Source organism: Zeus faber (genome assembly GCF_960531495.2).
Source record: "Zeus faber genome assembly, chromosome: 7".
NCBI classification, from domain to species: Eukaryota; Metazoa; Chordata; class Actinopteri; order Zeiformes; family Zeidae; genus Zeus; species Zeus faber.
This window is the reverse complement of record NC_137203.1, coordinates 18809097-18825635: the sequence shown is the minus strand read 5'-3', so window position 1 is coordinate 18825635 and position 16539 is coordinate 18809097. Positions and strand designations below refer to the sequence as shown.

The following is a 16539-nucleotide window of genomic DNA, read 5'->3' as shown; positions in this document are numbered from 1 at the left end:
ACTCCTAAAGTTGAAAAACCGTCCAAGACAAGTCAACAAAAAGTCAGCAACAAAAAGTAGTAACGTGTCGTAAGCTCTCAGTCTGGGTAAGCAGCAAATAATAAATAAATAAATAAATAATTATAATAATAATAGAAAATAAAAAACTAAAGAATGATTTTGTATAATATATTGCCCAACCGCTCACAATTCATCATTTATTCATCCAGTTCTAGATCCAGCAGTAAACAATCCATGTCAATACGTAGACTTCATCCACAGTGGAAGTTAAAATGCTGGTCTCAGCACCAATAATAGACACAACAATGCAAGCTTGATCATAAGACCAGTAGTAGTCTGGTGTAGAGGTCTTCCCACCACGACCACCAGAACAAGACCCCGGGAAGTTTTATTATCACTTTGTACACTGTACATTGCACTGGGTTGGTTCTGTAATCTAATAATGTAATGTATCTGGGGAAAAACGGGTCCGGGTATTAATTTATTATTTTTTAATGAATGGTTCAAATCAGATCTCAGGAAAAATGTCCCGGGTCCAAACTGGTTTGGGTCCAAATTTGGGACGGGCATACCTCTAGTCTGGTGTCGTGGCGCCGATAATAACCTTGTGGTGCAGTATGTTTCCACTTGGTGGAAAAACTTCTGCCCCTTCGTTTGGTGAAGGTTTACAAGCCCAGGCATCACCCATTACTTATGGGCACTAGAACTTTTATTCAATTTAAAGCCTCGCAAATTGAATAAGATGCTAAAATGGTCTTGTCAGCGAGTGCTCAAAGTTTTGAGTTGAGGCAGTGACGTCAAGTGGCTACACATGTTCGATCCACAAAGTTGTATTCATAATGTACGCAGAAAAGCAGCGTGGCCCCTGCCGTTCGTAGACGCCGAACGGGCTGCACGTGTCCTCTGACACAACTGCCAGTCAAACTGTCGGACACGCCAAGCGCTCGGCAGCGCAGGGCACGCTGCTCCAGACAGCGCTCCAAATGCAAATGCTCCAGCGCTGTCTGGAGCACATCTTTTCAACATGTATTCTTTCTTAGATATATGCATATTTATACTTAAACAATGACCAACCCTTTTTTTTCGCTCCCCCTGCCTGCCGCTAGGTGACATTGAAATGCAATTAAAAATGATTAATAGTCATCACGCAAAATGTCTCTTTTTCACTATATTTCTAGCACTAGGTACAGTAGAAATATCTCACCTTCACACCTAATTGGTCCTGCATCAACTTGTGCGAAATTTCCCTTATATATCTGATAAACATCTCTGCGGTACTGTCATGCGCCGGATTCTTGGGCGTTTTATGTGGTTTTTAAAGGCAGAGTCCATTTACTGCAGCTGACACAGAGATTTATAGATGCAGGTCTGTACAGAACGGATATTTTCACCAATTACTGCTCATAATTTACTGCAAGGTAAATGAATGTGTCAGTGTCACCATGTCACATTGGGCGGTCATTAAAAGCGTGAAGGATTAACCCAATTATCTGGCCAGTGGCCTTTGAGTAGCAATATTCCCAATTAGTGGCAGAGGTGTCAGAAAATTGTGACCAGAGGTTAAGAAATTGTGTGAATGAATGAATGAATGAATGAATGAATGCATTTGTGAAAATGAGACATGGCAACTGGAAGAGAGGTCCAAGTGGAACAGGCATGTTACTTAGTATGAGTATTGAACATACATGTACATGTACAGAGGGTGGGCATAAAGGAACCACCAAGCAGTGTGTTTACATCAAGGATTTAACAAGGGCTGGGTTTGCCTTTCATTTATGTAAGAGTAAGGACGGAGTAGGACGTTTTACAACATCTGCAGTCCTTCCTGGAATGCTGTCATTGAGGTTCTGAGCTGTATGTAGTGGGATATTACACAACCTTTCCATTCTTGAAAGAAGAAAAGCCTCCAGTTCCTTTCAGGGAGTAGGACGTGGAAACATACTTTGCACTATTTGCTCAAGAACTTCCCATTATGGTCCAGTCATGGTCTGATCAAGTATTTGATGTGGCCACGGTTGGCTGTTGACAGCATCTTGAATTTACAGTGCGTAGCGTGCGTATGGGGGAGCATTATCCTGGAATATTGGAACGTGAGTTTGCACTGCGCAATGGCCTCATAGTCCTTGGCCGGTTTTTTGGACCGTGCAGAAACATTATTGGACACAATGGCCCCCATGAGATAGTCCCCCCTCCATTACAGATCTCCCGCCATCTTAATAGACATTGTGGGTTGAAGGCGTCCTTTGTCTCACTCCAAAAATAAACCCAATACAGATGAAGGGAATAGGGTGAAAGATGGATGACTCATCAGACCATATTACTTTGTCTATTGGCCTTAAATGTACAGTAAGCAGTTTACAAATGGCAAAATGTTCTACCATTTTTATTTTTGTTTTTTTGAGACAGGGTCACAGAGGTGCAGATTCAATGTTGTGGGCATTATTGAGGCTGTACTTATCTGGCGTTCATCCGCTATTCTGTTTAGTGTTTGACTTGGACTTGGGGCTGCTCAGCCTTTTTGCCGATGCAGTTTGTCCATATTTTTGGGGCTGTTCCCCTTGACAAATCGAATAGTTTGAATCGTTTTCATGATCTAGCAGCAAGTTGGGCTCCGACTATTAATCCTCTCTGGAACCTCTCTAGTGTTGTTTGGCTTTCATGTTACTTTAAAAACACATGTATCAAAGACCCTCTTTTTTGAGGTTGGCACTGGGGATACCGCTAATTTTTGATCAGGCTAAAGGATTGAACCATGGCAGCTGCATTCGTAATTGAGATTTAGTTACTCAAGGTTAAACGCCTTTATTTTGTCCACCGTGTGTGTGTGTGTGTGTGTGTGTGTGTGTGTGTGTGTGTGTGTGTGTGTGTGTGTGTGTGTGTGTGTGTGTGTGTGTGTGTGTGTGTGTGTGTGTGTGTGTGCGTGCGTGCGTGTGTGTGCGTGCGTGTGGGTGTGCACATGCGTGTGGGTGTACAGTAGGTGTGTCTACAGCATTGTGTATAATTGAACACAGCCTTCGTAATTGCTGCAGTGGAAATGTTCTCTAATTATAACCCTTATCAAGGATGATGATTTCAGATGTTTTTACACTTTAATGTTTCTGGAATTGCTTTTGCTCGTTTGCCAATTCGTTTTTTGTCAATATTCGTATTCATATTCAACAAAGTGCACCGCCACTCACTGGGAAAAGTATATATTATTATCAAACACACACACACACACAGTCACGCAGCCAGCACCCTCTATTGTTGCAACAGACTTTTCTCCATCATAGTCAAGTGAGTGCCGGTCGTCATGTGGAGCTTATAACAATATAAATATTCTTCCCAAAATCTTTCATTACACTGATATATTCCATTTCTCTCTTTCTCTCTCTCTCTCTCTCTCTCTCTTTATGTTCTCTGTACTTTACTCTTCCATTTTATAATTTATCTCGCAGGTTCTGTAATATCATTTTGGTGTGAGATAGACTGTTTATCTTCTCTCCAAACACTATTTGTGTGTCTATAGTGTTCTGGTAAAGATAATGTTTGGGTCATATATCTGTATAAAACGCTATTCCCTGCCTGTGCCTCTAATCAGAGCTGACTTTAAAAGCCAAGTCTCCCGTGCTGGATGTCGCTGGAAAGAACAAAAACATTGTTGACATTTGTTGGCTAATGGCAATCGCAAAGCAAATAAATAAATAAAAATAAACTGTCAACAGCTCTCCATTTGCGTCTCTGTGGGAGCTGCCATGATGTTCCAGGCCTCTGAACTAAGGCTTACGGGTATTGTGGTATTTTGGGGTCAATCCTCACACGGCGTGTCAGCGTCTGATCTACGACTCTTTTGTTTCTCTCCTTGGGACGTGGTTGTCATCGCTGGTTGCTTTGTGTACATTGCAACACACATTACAACACGCATTGTACATCTTGTTTCTTCTCATAGCTTTGTAAAAAGTTTGGCTCTTTTTGGAGATTCGGTTCTTCAAGAGTCACTCAGTGAAAATATTAGTTAAATTTTGATCGATTCGGTTGGTCTACTGAGAGTCAGAAGAGTCGGCTCGGATCAAAGTCGTAAATGGAATTATCACAAGAATCATTTGATCGTGTCATATGTGTCCCTGTCCAGGGAATCAGGGAATAAGAAGAGAATCCGAGTCTAGGGAATCAGGCAGAGAATCCGAGTCCCGGGAATCAGGCAGAGAATCAGAGTCCCGGGAATCAGGCAGAGAATCAGAGTCCAGGGAATCAGGCAGAGAATCCGAGTCCGGGGAATCAGGCAGAGAATCAGAGTCCAGGGAATCAGGCAGAGAATCCGAGCCCGGGGAATCAGGCAGAGAATCCGAGTCCAGGGAATCAGGCAGAGAATCCGAGCCCGGGGAATCAGGCAGAGAATCCGAGTCCAGGGAATCAGGCAGAGAATCAGGGTCCAGGAAAACAGGCAGCGGTTAGGATGGAAGGTACAGGAAATGAGTAGTAGTGAGTGAAAACTCAGCATAATGCAAGAGACAATCTGGCCGGGAACAAAGGAAAGTGGACTCTTATTAGTGGACTGGATATTTATACTAAGGGACTAACGAGGGAATGAGCTGCAGGTGAAGGTAAGGGGGTGACAGCAAAGCAAAAGGGAGTGGGCGGATCTGAAATGACATAGAGATCAGTGACATGGCGTGGGGAAATGACCAGATATACTGTAAATACTGGGAGATCAGGGAGGATGCATGACACACACATGCAGTTACTGAGTTGTGAACGGACTCCAGAATCATTTCAAAATGTTGTTCACTCTGAACCAATCAGTCACGAGTCTTGCATCTCTTGTTAGGTTTTTTCATTGTTTTTTTGGTATATTTTGATATTTCCATTTTCTTTGTTCTATTTTTATTCTTGGTACTTTATTATTATTATTATTATTATTATTATTATTATTATTATTATTGTTATTATTATCTTATTTATTTTATCATTCTACTTTCTCAATGCATTTTACTTGTTTGCTTTGCTTTAATTGTCACTTACAGGTCGTGTTACATATCGTGTATGAAAGTAGATATACAAATAAAGGTTATTATCGATCTATCGATCTATTTATCCTGGCATCCAGGATCTTCCTCCCTTCCTCACCATCCCTTGCTCACCCCCTGGTACCAGCAGCCACTTTGCATTGGCAGCGTATTGGCACACAGCACAAAGGGTCTGACAGACTGGGTCTGGAGCACCAGGGATTGATTAAATGCTCAGTTTGATCACAGACATTTTGAACAAGACGGATGGCTGTGACAGAAGGAATACAAGGAGAAAGAATTGATCCCCGAGACGAAGAAAATTTACAAAGACAGACACACACACACACACACACACACATACAGTATAGGCACTAAAAAAACACACACATGCAACATTTTGAGCAGTGTTTCTCAACCTTTTAGTGTGAGTCCCACGCTTGTTTTAAAGAACACAGCTGCTATTCTACTGGAACTGAGGAATTTGATGAATTAGTGCAGCCTGACAATTTTGGTCCTGCAACACAAGATCCGGTTTCCAATATGATTTAGGCAAATTCTCCAAATAATGACATTACTGAAATTGGTTGCTTTTGTATTTTGCCCTCCCTCAGATCAACCTGCAGAGGGGGATGAGAGTGACAGGCGTCATCACGCAGGGAGCCAAGCGCATCGGCAGCCCCGAGTACATCAAGTCCTACAAAGTGGCCGCCAGCAACGACGGCAAGACCTGGAAGACATACAAAGTCAAGGGCACTAACGAGGACATGGTGAGACACACACACACACACATGCACACACATGCAAACACACACATGTCTGCACACAAGTAGGGGCTGGAGATCCTGAAGTCAGTCAAGGGCAGCGTGGAGGACGTGATGAGATGGCTTTTTAATTAGCCGGCACACACCAGGCCCATCGTTCTGCCCTCTCCACCTTTATGACTTTTAGATAGATTTTTTTAATACTATTTGGGGGGATAAATGGCCGCCGAAGAGGCGACCGAGCTTTTGTATCATATCTGACAGCACTGTCCTCGAAAACCAGCCCCACATGACCAAACTGCCGAAGCCCATGCACTGGAATTCTGGAGTCTAGATTATCTGTCACAGAGCGAAATAAACACAATACACAGGGATGTGAGGTGTGTGGTCTGGGTGTGTGTGTGCGTGCGTGCGTGCGTGCGTGCGTGCGTGCGTGCGTGCGTCTGTGTGCACTGTTTTGTGGCTATGGGTTTAACTGTTGATACTGGAATATACTCTAACCTTCAAGGAACGTCATGATTACCTGAGACCTTATTCATAAGGACATAATAGGGAAAGTGCAAAGGAAATCGCCTAAAAATCCTGCAACAACAGTAACACTAATTCTATATGGGCCTTTTCTTTATATATACTCTCTATATTGGTAATATTATTTCCAATGAATGTGAAACCATTCTCGCTCTCCCATGACTTAGTGCAGGTACTACCTTAACCATTTCACTTGGCTCACCTGTGTATATACTTACACTTCTATATTTTCCCATCGCATTTGAGTTTTATATTATAAATCCCAACATTTCCTCAGAATGTGGCTTGTTCCATCTTTTTCTTTGCCGTATACAGTACTTATAAATTTGTCAAACTGTGATGTTTTGGTACCGTTCTTTAAAGACTGTTGCCTTTGCTAACGTTTTATCATCCAACAACTTGATCCTATTGGCTGTAGTTCATAAAATAACATACTGACTTGTTCTCTTCCCCCTATCTCTCTCTCTCTCTCTCTCTCCTTCTCTCTCTCTCTCACTCTCTGCAAAGTCACTCATATCGGAGAGTCAGTCAGAGAGACAATCTCAGGTCATTTTGCTGAAACACTCCAGAAAGTATAGCCATATAATTGGACAACTAATTTAAAACACACCAGTGTGCTTATAAATTACGGGCTCAAATGGTGCGAGAAATTGTCTATTTTTCCCAGTAATTCTAGCTCATTGACCTTGAATGACAGCAATTTGCTGAGCGTGGAGTAGACACTAGAGACTAGTGCCCAATAGTCCGCTACGTCTGTTACAACTGTTATTTCATCTCCTGAAACAGATTTTTAGAGGAAACGTGGATAACAATGCTCCCTCGGCCAACTCCTTCACACCGCCCATTGAAGCCCAGTACGTTCGCATCTACCCCCAAGTCTGCAGGAGGCACTGCACCCTGCGCATGGAGCTTCTGGGCTGTGAACTCACAGGTTGGTCACCACTCGGTGCAGGAACTGTTCCTGGGTTAAGCTTTCTGTCCTAACCTAAAGGTGTTAGCCCCCATTTTCAGCATTAAAATGGCCAAAACGACAGCAGAATCAACTGCTGAGAAAAGGGCAATCAGGCGATTCATAGGGCTTGGCTGTGACGTACCAGTGATGTACTCTTTGGCCACGCCCCCTAGATCGCCTCGTGGAGATAAATGGAGAATCTTAATTCCATTGGAAATTCGAAATCTTTTGAATTAAAAAAATATATATCGATTCCGAATATGAAATTGACACTTTGATCTTTTCGAGGCAATTGAAAACAGAAAATATAATCGTATGACATCAAAAACCACCTAGATTTACTGTCAAAGTGGCTTTTTCTCCATCCCTCATCCACAATACTGTGGGGGGAAGATTCACCCTGGCTGCATGTACACGTCCTTAATTGGAGTTCCATCTTCCCTGGCTGTGACTTATTGGGAGTTTGATGAACCACATCAGGGGGTTTATCATTTTGGCCATTTTAATGCTGAAATGGTTGGCATTCCCCTTTAATAGATTGCAACAGTCCTGCGTGGTTTGTACCTCGTGAGAATCATTTTTGCCACGCAAAAATGCCTTAATTTGAGAATGTGAGAGCCACTTTTTAATAGTGTTTCATGCGTGTGTGTGTGTGTGTGTGTGTGTGTGTGTGTGTGTGTGTGTGTGTGTGTGTGTGTGTGTGTGTGTGTGTGTGTGTGTGTGTGTGTGTGCGTGCGCGCGTGTGTGTGTGTGTGTGTTGGCGCCAGGTTGCTCTGAGCCCATGGGAATGAAGTCAGGCCACATCCAGGACTACCAGGTCACGGCGTCCAGCATCTTCAGGACGCTCAACATGGACATGTTCACCTGGGAGCCTGGCAAGGCCCGGCTGGACAAGCAAGGCAAGGTCAACGCCTGGACAGCCGGACACAGCGACCAGTCCCAGTGGCTACAGGTAGGCGGCGCTATCACGACTTAACTGTTGATGGATGGAATCGTTGTTTAAAAATAGGTTATGAGTCAGGTACACTCCCGGCTGCGCGTGGAAGAACGCTTTCAATGGGGACGTATCATGCCTCAGCCTCAAAAGTCACGCAGGATTTGCTCTCCGCTTCTTTCATGCCAGCCATCAAAACAAACTTTGCGTTCCCTCGACTTATTGGAGCTTTTCATCCCTGTTATCTTTGCGGGCAGCCAGAGCGGCCTCCAAGAGATAACAGTCGCCAATTGAAGCCAGTCACCAATTGATTTGTTTTCATTACAGTAACTGATGAGTGGAAGTGTCTGCTAGAAAAGGCCATGGCACATTCCTTTAAATGCCTTCTGCTCCATCTGCCTGCGGAACAGTCAACTGGATCTTATACTCGGTTGACATTTACATCAGATATCTATGAAAACAGGGTCATTATATGCTTTATTAATATGCATATGTCACATTTCATATCTATATACGTATTTCAATATATTATTTTTTAGGACAAATGTCATCTGCTCCCTTTGATTTAAAGTAGATAAAGAAAACTGTGAAAGATATGGCTTGGATGGAATTGCAATGTGGGCGGTTCTCTAAAACCGTCTTTGATTTCTTCTGATATTAAAGACGAGCATTTAAACGGAACCCCACACTGACCTCGAATGAGCAAAATACATTTTGTTTTTTGGTTGTGGAAAAGCTCATATGGGATACTCTGGAACTGGAGGAATGAGCAGTGAGAAAAGCAGTTCAAATAGAAACCTGTCCTGGGTATCATTGCATTCCTTCCCTTCGTTGTGCCGTCGTTGCCGTAATTGATTCATGATTTAATGTGTAGAAATTGAATTATATGCATTTGTTAAACTTAGTGCAGTTAGTGTCCTCTTCACACCGGTTGCCATGGTGAATAACTGATTGAAAGTGACACCACTGAATGACTTTACCTGATGGAGTAATGGAATTAATCAGAGGTAATGACAAATTAAGTATTCCACTTCATCAAGACAACCACTGTGTGCTGCTGAGCTGAGAAGCAGATTTTATCATTTGAAGGGTTTTTCTTATTTGTGTTAATGTACAAAACTGGGGAAGGTTTGAATACTTTCCAGTAATTGATTCCTATTTCAAACCCAATGTGTGGACTCCATTGTAACTAGTAAGCCAGTGTTAGAACCTACCTGATGGTCCTCAGGCTCCACCTGCTCCCCCTCCATCTCCACTGTGCTGCTGGGAGCTGGCTGCATCATTTCCTGTGGTTATTAAAATGTTATGTCAATGCATAATGGAGACAAATTACCCACGAGCCTCAGACAAAGCAAATATCCAAGTCGGGAACTTCCATGTTGATGCTATTTTAAGCAAGCTAATAGCACTGTTAGAACCCAGACCTCCAGCTGCCTCTCCAGGCTCCACATAGGCTTTCACTGTAGGGAATTCAAATTAAGATAGATGGATAGATAGATAGATGGATAGATAGATAGATAGATAGATAGATAGATAGATAGATAGATAGATAGATAGATAGATAGATAGATAGATAGATAGATAGATAGATAGATAGATAGATAGATAGATAGATAGATAGATAGATAGATAGATAGATAGATAGATCATGTGGTAATTCTATCTTTTTGACTGAAATTAGATGCACCATGTGATTCGTAACAAGTTGTGTGAAAGGGAAAACGAAACACTTTTGAATGGAACAACCAAAACATCAGGGAGACCCAGGAACCGCACCGTCTCTGGATCAGCATCAAAGCCAGAGCGGTTCTCTCCTGGCCGTGGATGAAATCCACACAAGGGGAGACTTGACCAGAATCCGTCTCGATGCTCTGGAGCTGTCAGAGTGAGCAGCCGAGTGTTCCAGCTGGCGTTGGATGATTAGTTAATTATTATGCACATTAACATGTCCACGCAGCGGAGCGACAGGAGCTGCTTCCCAGCTTCCGAACCTCCCTTGGAAATGTGTAAAGCTCAGGGTCCACTATGGAGTTTCCGTGTAAGAGCGTGCCAGCGGCGGGGGAGTCATGGGGTTCGTGACAAAGAAATGAGCACACTTGGAATTATGCAGAAATGTTCCACTTAGTTAAAAAAAAAATCTAAATGTATTTTGTTCTTTGCTTAAAGAGGCAAAATGATTTTACTTAGATTTGATCGAAATCAACGAGTGGGCCTGCAATCCAAGACACACCTATCATACTGAACATCATGGAATAACATGACATTTAGATAATACTCACTTAAGTACAACCAAAAAAATGGAATTCATTTATTTTGCCTCACCTGCCTTTGTTTTAAAAGCATACAATTCTTATTGGAAAACAACAGCAACCATAAATAATAATAATACTAATCCTACTACTACTACTACTACTACTACTACTACTACTACTACTAATAACATTAATAACATTAATAACAATAATCATAGTCATAATCATTTTAAATCATGGGAAAAAATAGTAACAAACAAATGTATGCATTTTGATGACCATCCCAAGAGAATTGGGCTTTTGTCCTATTACGGTGCTTTTATTATGGAACATGCTTCTCAGGCTCTTCTACTGTAGAATTCTCATTTTCCTTTATTTTACTTTTATTTTAATGAGACAAGCCGTTTTCAGGCCCACTTCATATATTTTAATGTTGACTGTAATATTTTAAATGTCAACATCATGATAAACAGACTTACTTCACAATTTTAATGTCAAACAGAACAATCGGGATTAAAAACAAAACTGAAAATGCTGCAATGCCGAAGAGGACTGTGATCGTTTTTTTGTAATGTATTGTTTAAAGGTATGTTGTGCTTATGCGATTATAACACCAAAGCTAAATCAATCCTCATAACTCTAAGTTAACTTTATATAATTGATTTGGTCCTAATTAGATGCATTTATAGTGTGTAGCTGCATCATACACATGAATAATCGGATTTGGAAGCGTAGGCAAATGCTAAAATATAATCAGAGACCAAATAAGATTCAAGATTCAAGATAAGTTACCATATTATTATTTATATTATGCCATTTTGGTAACATCTTTTCAGAACTAAAGGTAGAGCAAACATTTTCTATTTTTTTCATCTCATTCTCAAGTCTCCATTCTTCTCAATATCTCCCAAATATTTCCATAGGAAATGAATCGTCTCAGCGTAACAGTTTTTACCACATTTTAGATGGTCGTTGAATTTTGTTGTTGTTGTTATTGGTGGTGGGTCTCTTATGGTCTCTTTCTCTCATCTCAGCAAACTAAGTTTGAAACTCTTTTGTGCTCTCCTGCGAGCTCCACCAGGAAAAAGATAACAAAAGGAAAACAGGAGGCATGAAATATGGTCTTTGAGTTCTCTGAGCCTCCCCTGTCATGTTTTAGCTCCGTACGGAAGATTAGACAAAGCACCGCGCTGCGAGTGTGACTCGGGAGTTTGAGTTCAACCCGGGGAGTGTGTCTTCCCATGCACCAAAAACTCACATGATTCACCATGAAAGAAAGCAAGTTTCACGATGCTTTGTGCTTCACTCGCTCTTTTTGTTTTTTTTGTTTTTTTCCTCTTCTGAACCGAACCTTCTTCGATGCTGTTCCTTCCAGCCGCCAGAGCTTGGAACTCGCTGAAACGTGTATTCATGCAAAATAAACTGTCCCTGATCATAGGCGATAATGACACAACCAAAGTTGAAGATCCTATGTTTTATGTGGTTAATCAGATCGGTCAGATTAGAAATTTGGTGTGCAGGTACGTCGGTAGGCAGGCATGTTTTCTCAAATTAGAGACACGACCATTCCTGTAGCAAAACAGACTCTCCCTGCCTAATCACGCCTTGGCACCTGAGAAATATCTGTCAGGAAACAGTGGTTTTGGAACATGATTTTATTTGTGATGTGCAAATTGATTTGCGAAATGGTTCTGAACACCGTTTTGAACAAGGTTTTTAACTAGCTGTAAAGGGATTCCTGTTATCTTTTCCCAGGCTGCTGCTTTTCACAGCCGGTGTTCTTTTTGCAGAGATAATCATGTGGTTCCTGCCACTGCAACACCCTGATAATTAACCCCCAAACACAGGACCAGTGAGGGGGACAATGTTGCTGGTGTAAAAGGGAATGCAGTGGTGAAATGCCTGGCGGTTCTTATAATTATGTGCAGTGTCAGAATTTGCCATTCGGTGGTTTTTATTCGATTTTCTGACCAAGTAATATAAGTCATCGTTGATCAGGGATCAAGAGGGCGTGTTTTAAAACTCGTCTTCAAGCAGAGAGTTTTGCTGTCATGGAAATACAGCGTGGGGAGAGCAGCCCCGTGAAGTGGGTAACTTTGAGGGAGCTCATTAACGTCGAGGTGAAGATGTTACTTTGCTGTGTTGAGAATAGATTATTGGATGTATTTTGATGTGAAAATTCGATACAATGAAATAGCTCAGTCTTACATTCGACTTAAATGGCGTCCTTACAATAATAATTATACATTACGATGTTACAATGTAGATACAAGCTCAGTGTTTTCATAGATCGTATTTACTATCAAGTCTTCTCTCCTTCAATTTTAAATAGTTTTTTAATCCTACTTAAAAATTCTTGATTACTATAAATTAGGTGAGTCCAATTGATCATCAAAGCTCCCTGAAACATTAGCAGCTCAATAACCGCAAGTAACACAAATGTAATTCCTCCTGCGAGCGTCCATGTGTTATCATCTCGCCGGGTATCACAACACCGATTGCGCGAAGACCGACCTCTTAATCAAACCACCGCCTCACTTTCTTTTTAATCAATGGAATTAGCTCGGCGTTTGTTTTCCCTCCGTCCAACGTGCGCGGCGGCTTTAATTTGTCCCGCTGCAACTCCCCCCGTCCCTCCTCCCGCGCCGAGGCGGGAGACGGTGGAGCGCGTGTCCTCCTCCATCCTCCCCGAGAACAGAAGATCTGCCAGAGCGAGAGAGAGAGAGAGAGAGAGAGAGAGAGAGAGAGAGATAGAGGGTAGGGGGGAGGGGGAAATCGAGTGTGAAAGGATTTAAGACGGATTTTGATCATCTGGAAGACGGGGGGTGATCATGAAAGGATTTGAAGGCACTGGGTGAAATTACAGGCATGGAGGGGGAAAAAATGTAAAGTTACATTTGGTTCGGAGGAGGCGAGTAGGCTTGTTGGGCCATGTTTGTCTTTCAAGTTCGATTCCACGAAGGAAATCCGTGAAGGGTTTCTATGAATTCCTTTAGTAAATATACTTGAAAGTCTACTGTAAAGAGGGACTTTGCCTTTTCTGTTTTTCAGCTACTTTCCCACTGATCCCGTCCATGTTGCTCATCATGATCGCCGTCCCGGCAGAAACAGAAATATTTATCTTTTTCCAGATTGTAATTCTAATCACTCCCGCTATAGTCTCTATTCCAACCGCTTCCCGGTGCTTTCTCAATATTTGCCTTTATTGCCGTGGACATCCACAGAATTGATCGTACCTTCGCCCGTGGTCGAGGTGTTTTGCCGAAACTTTCTGAAGAAACCTCGTCGGGAGAGACGACCGTTGAGCCGCGGCTCTGAGCGAAGGCTCCGCAGGGCGACATGAACTGACGGCCAAAACCAGTTCTGCTCTGTTCAAGCGAGTTCACGTTCATTAAATCACATGAATTACACAGGCAAATTAGATTCCGGCAAATGCAAATAGATTTTTAATGTCACAACAGCAATATTGCGCAAGAACAAGTACCGAGAATCATGAGAAGTCCAAGGATAATTTGGAAACAGGCTCCGCGGACTAATTAAATAAACAACAACAATCTTTTTTTAATGTGATTTTCGCTCCAGTATTTTAGTCTTTCTGAGAATTTTAATCCGGGGCCAGTGTGGCCTTTTTCCTCTTTGCTTGTTTTTATTCGGTTTCCCCCCACAGCTAGGATTTCTGATTCAATTATCCTCCAAATGAAGTTGGCGAGGGAATGCTTGAACCTTCTGTTTCCAGATTTGATTGGGTGCGTTTTAGTGTCCCCTCCGTCCCGACGCCTTCGGAGAGCAGGGTTCCCTAAACTTATTTCGCACTCCTCACAATGACATAATCCCACGGTGCACCGCCGTCCTGTTAACTGCTAAATACCTCACAAAACACCACAAACCCATTAAACTGTGCTTATAATTATGGCCTGCTAATAGATAGGAATGCAAGAGTCGACGATTCATTCGCAGCAAACAGATCATTGAAATGACTCAGGAGGCTGGAGTCACTCCAACAAAAGAGTGGGAAGGTCTTCGGTGCACCAACTGGAAATTATTACCGAGGACTCAATTAAAGTCCCCGGCAAAACAATGTCAAGGCATTTGACGCAGGACACACTGAACGTGACTGATTTACGCTAAGCGTTCCATCGAAGTGAATTGTTTCGACAGAATTAAATGATTCCCGTGGGAACTCAGAGCCCAGACCGACTCTTCTGACCGCCGCTCATCATTCAGGAAGTATTGTGTGGCTCATCGTGCGTTACGCCGACTGAATCAGACGAACAAAGAGTCGGGAAACAGAACGACTCTTTTTACTGAGTGACTCGTTAAGAACCGAATCTTAAAAAAAATCATTACTACTACTGCCGAGAGTTCTCACACAGAGCTGCCATTCCGTCTGAAACTGATGGATTACATGAATCAGGGCAGCCGTGCAATTTTGACCTTGCAACGCATGAATAGAAGGGCGCTAGTTTCAATTGTTTATTTATTTTTTATCATATTAAAAAAATATTATTTAGCACCTAGCGAGCTCTAACGCCGCGGCACGGTAGATGAAAAACAGTCTTACGCTTGTGTTTCATTATCTTGGGAAGCTTTCTTGTCCTCCAGCAGCAACATCCTAAACATCATCACTTTCTTTTATCTCTCTCTCTCTCTCTCTCTCTCTCTCCCTATCTCTCTCTCTCTCTCGCGCGCTCGCTCGCTGTACCTCGCTCGACCCTCTCAGAAGACATAGGAGGTATGCGTCAGCTTTATCTCGGCAAGATTGATTCATGACTTCCCGGCACTGAGCTGTGATCCGGGGATGGAAGACTCCGCGGCTCGAGTCGCTGAGACTGAGACTAAGAGGCGAACCTCATGTTTTTAATTTTATTACATCACTCCCTAATCTCTGTTTCAGCCAGTTGGTGATGCACCAGGGATGGCATGCGTTTTATGGAGTGAGCTGTTGGACATGCATCTGCATGCTGTGTTGCAAGATCAAAACGGCAAGGGTGCGCTAATGTATCAGTTCCAGTTCCTTTGTTTTTTGGCGGGTTTTTGTGTTGTTTTTTTTCAAAACTGTGTTCTTATTTTAAGTCGGCAGACAGAGGTTTGATGGAGCGTTCTGCAGAGCATCCACTTGCACATGTGTGAATAAGTTATGCATTTTGTATGCACTGAGTGAGGAGGGAGGGAAAGAGAGCAGAAGGAGGGAGGGGGAAACGAGGCAGAGGGGGAGGGAGGGAAGGAAGAGAAAAGCAAAGTACGGCTCGAGCTGTAAGTGTACCAGCCCAATGCATTTTTAGCTCACCTTTATTAAGACCTACAAAACCTGTAGGACCACGGTGAAGTGGAATCAGAATCTGTTCGTTGGGCCAGATGCATTTCCGTGTGCAAAGATTTTTTTTCTCTGTAATTGTTGGTGCATTTTAGTGCAGACAGACAAGTGGCATAAGAAAGCAAGTTTTGACTAGGTGTAAATGTAAATATGACTAGTGGATATTTCTGTACATAATGAATAAAAACAATTATATGTACACAATGGTTTGGGACACGGCTAATAAATAATGGTTTAGACTTATTACCAATGTTATTCCATTGTCTTACAGTGTTACAGAATATTGCAGTTTTATTCCACAGTTGCACAAGTTGCAGTGCAGTGTGTTTTTGATTCCAAAAGGCAACAAAGCACCCTTCTGATTACAGAATACATGGAAATCAGTGAGACATTCTATTCAGGTTACCTGACTAAGCAGCTATAACCCGCGGTGTTAAAATGAGCGTTAACCAGAGTGTGAAGTTCCTCCCAAATGATCCCGAACTCCACGCTCCACTCCTCCCGTCTCTTCGTTTTTAGACTCGACTCCGCTGGATGAACTCCTCTTTTATCGTGGCTAAGTGTCCCGTTCTGCATTCCAGCTGGATGTGCATTATTTTTGCATCGTTTATAAACTGGATTTGGATTTGGTGGGAGGGAGAAATGCTGCCTTTGATTACCAGAGAAGTCAAGGTCAATAACTTTATCATGTTTTAATAATCCCCCTGAAAGAACACTTTATTGAGCTGGTTTTTTTTACGTGTAATAAAAAACGTCTGTTCAACCTGCATGTTTTTTGCAGAGTATGCTGACATCTTATTTCTCTTTATA

At 42.3% G+C, this 16539-nt stretch overlaps 1 protein-coding gene across 1 annotated transcript in view; it reads left to right on the top strand.

Moving 5' to 3' along the window:
• LOC307232379 (EGF-like repeat and discoidin I-like domain-containing protein 3) overlaps positions 1–16539 on the top strand; it is a gene marked incomplete at its 3' end in the record, with an annotated part of 120773 nt that overhangs the window by 87006 nt on the left and 17228 nt on the right. Inside the window, exons 6-8 of the mRNA XM_080003369.1 lie at positions 5600–5755; positions 7064–7208; positions 7997–8181. Coding sequence (XP_079859495.1) covers positions 5600–5755; positions 7064–7208; positions 7997–8181 — 486 coding nt within the window. The remainder of the gene's footprint in view (positions 1–5599; positions 5756–7063; positions 7209–7996; positions 8182–16539) is intronic.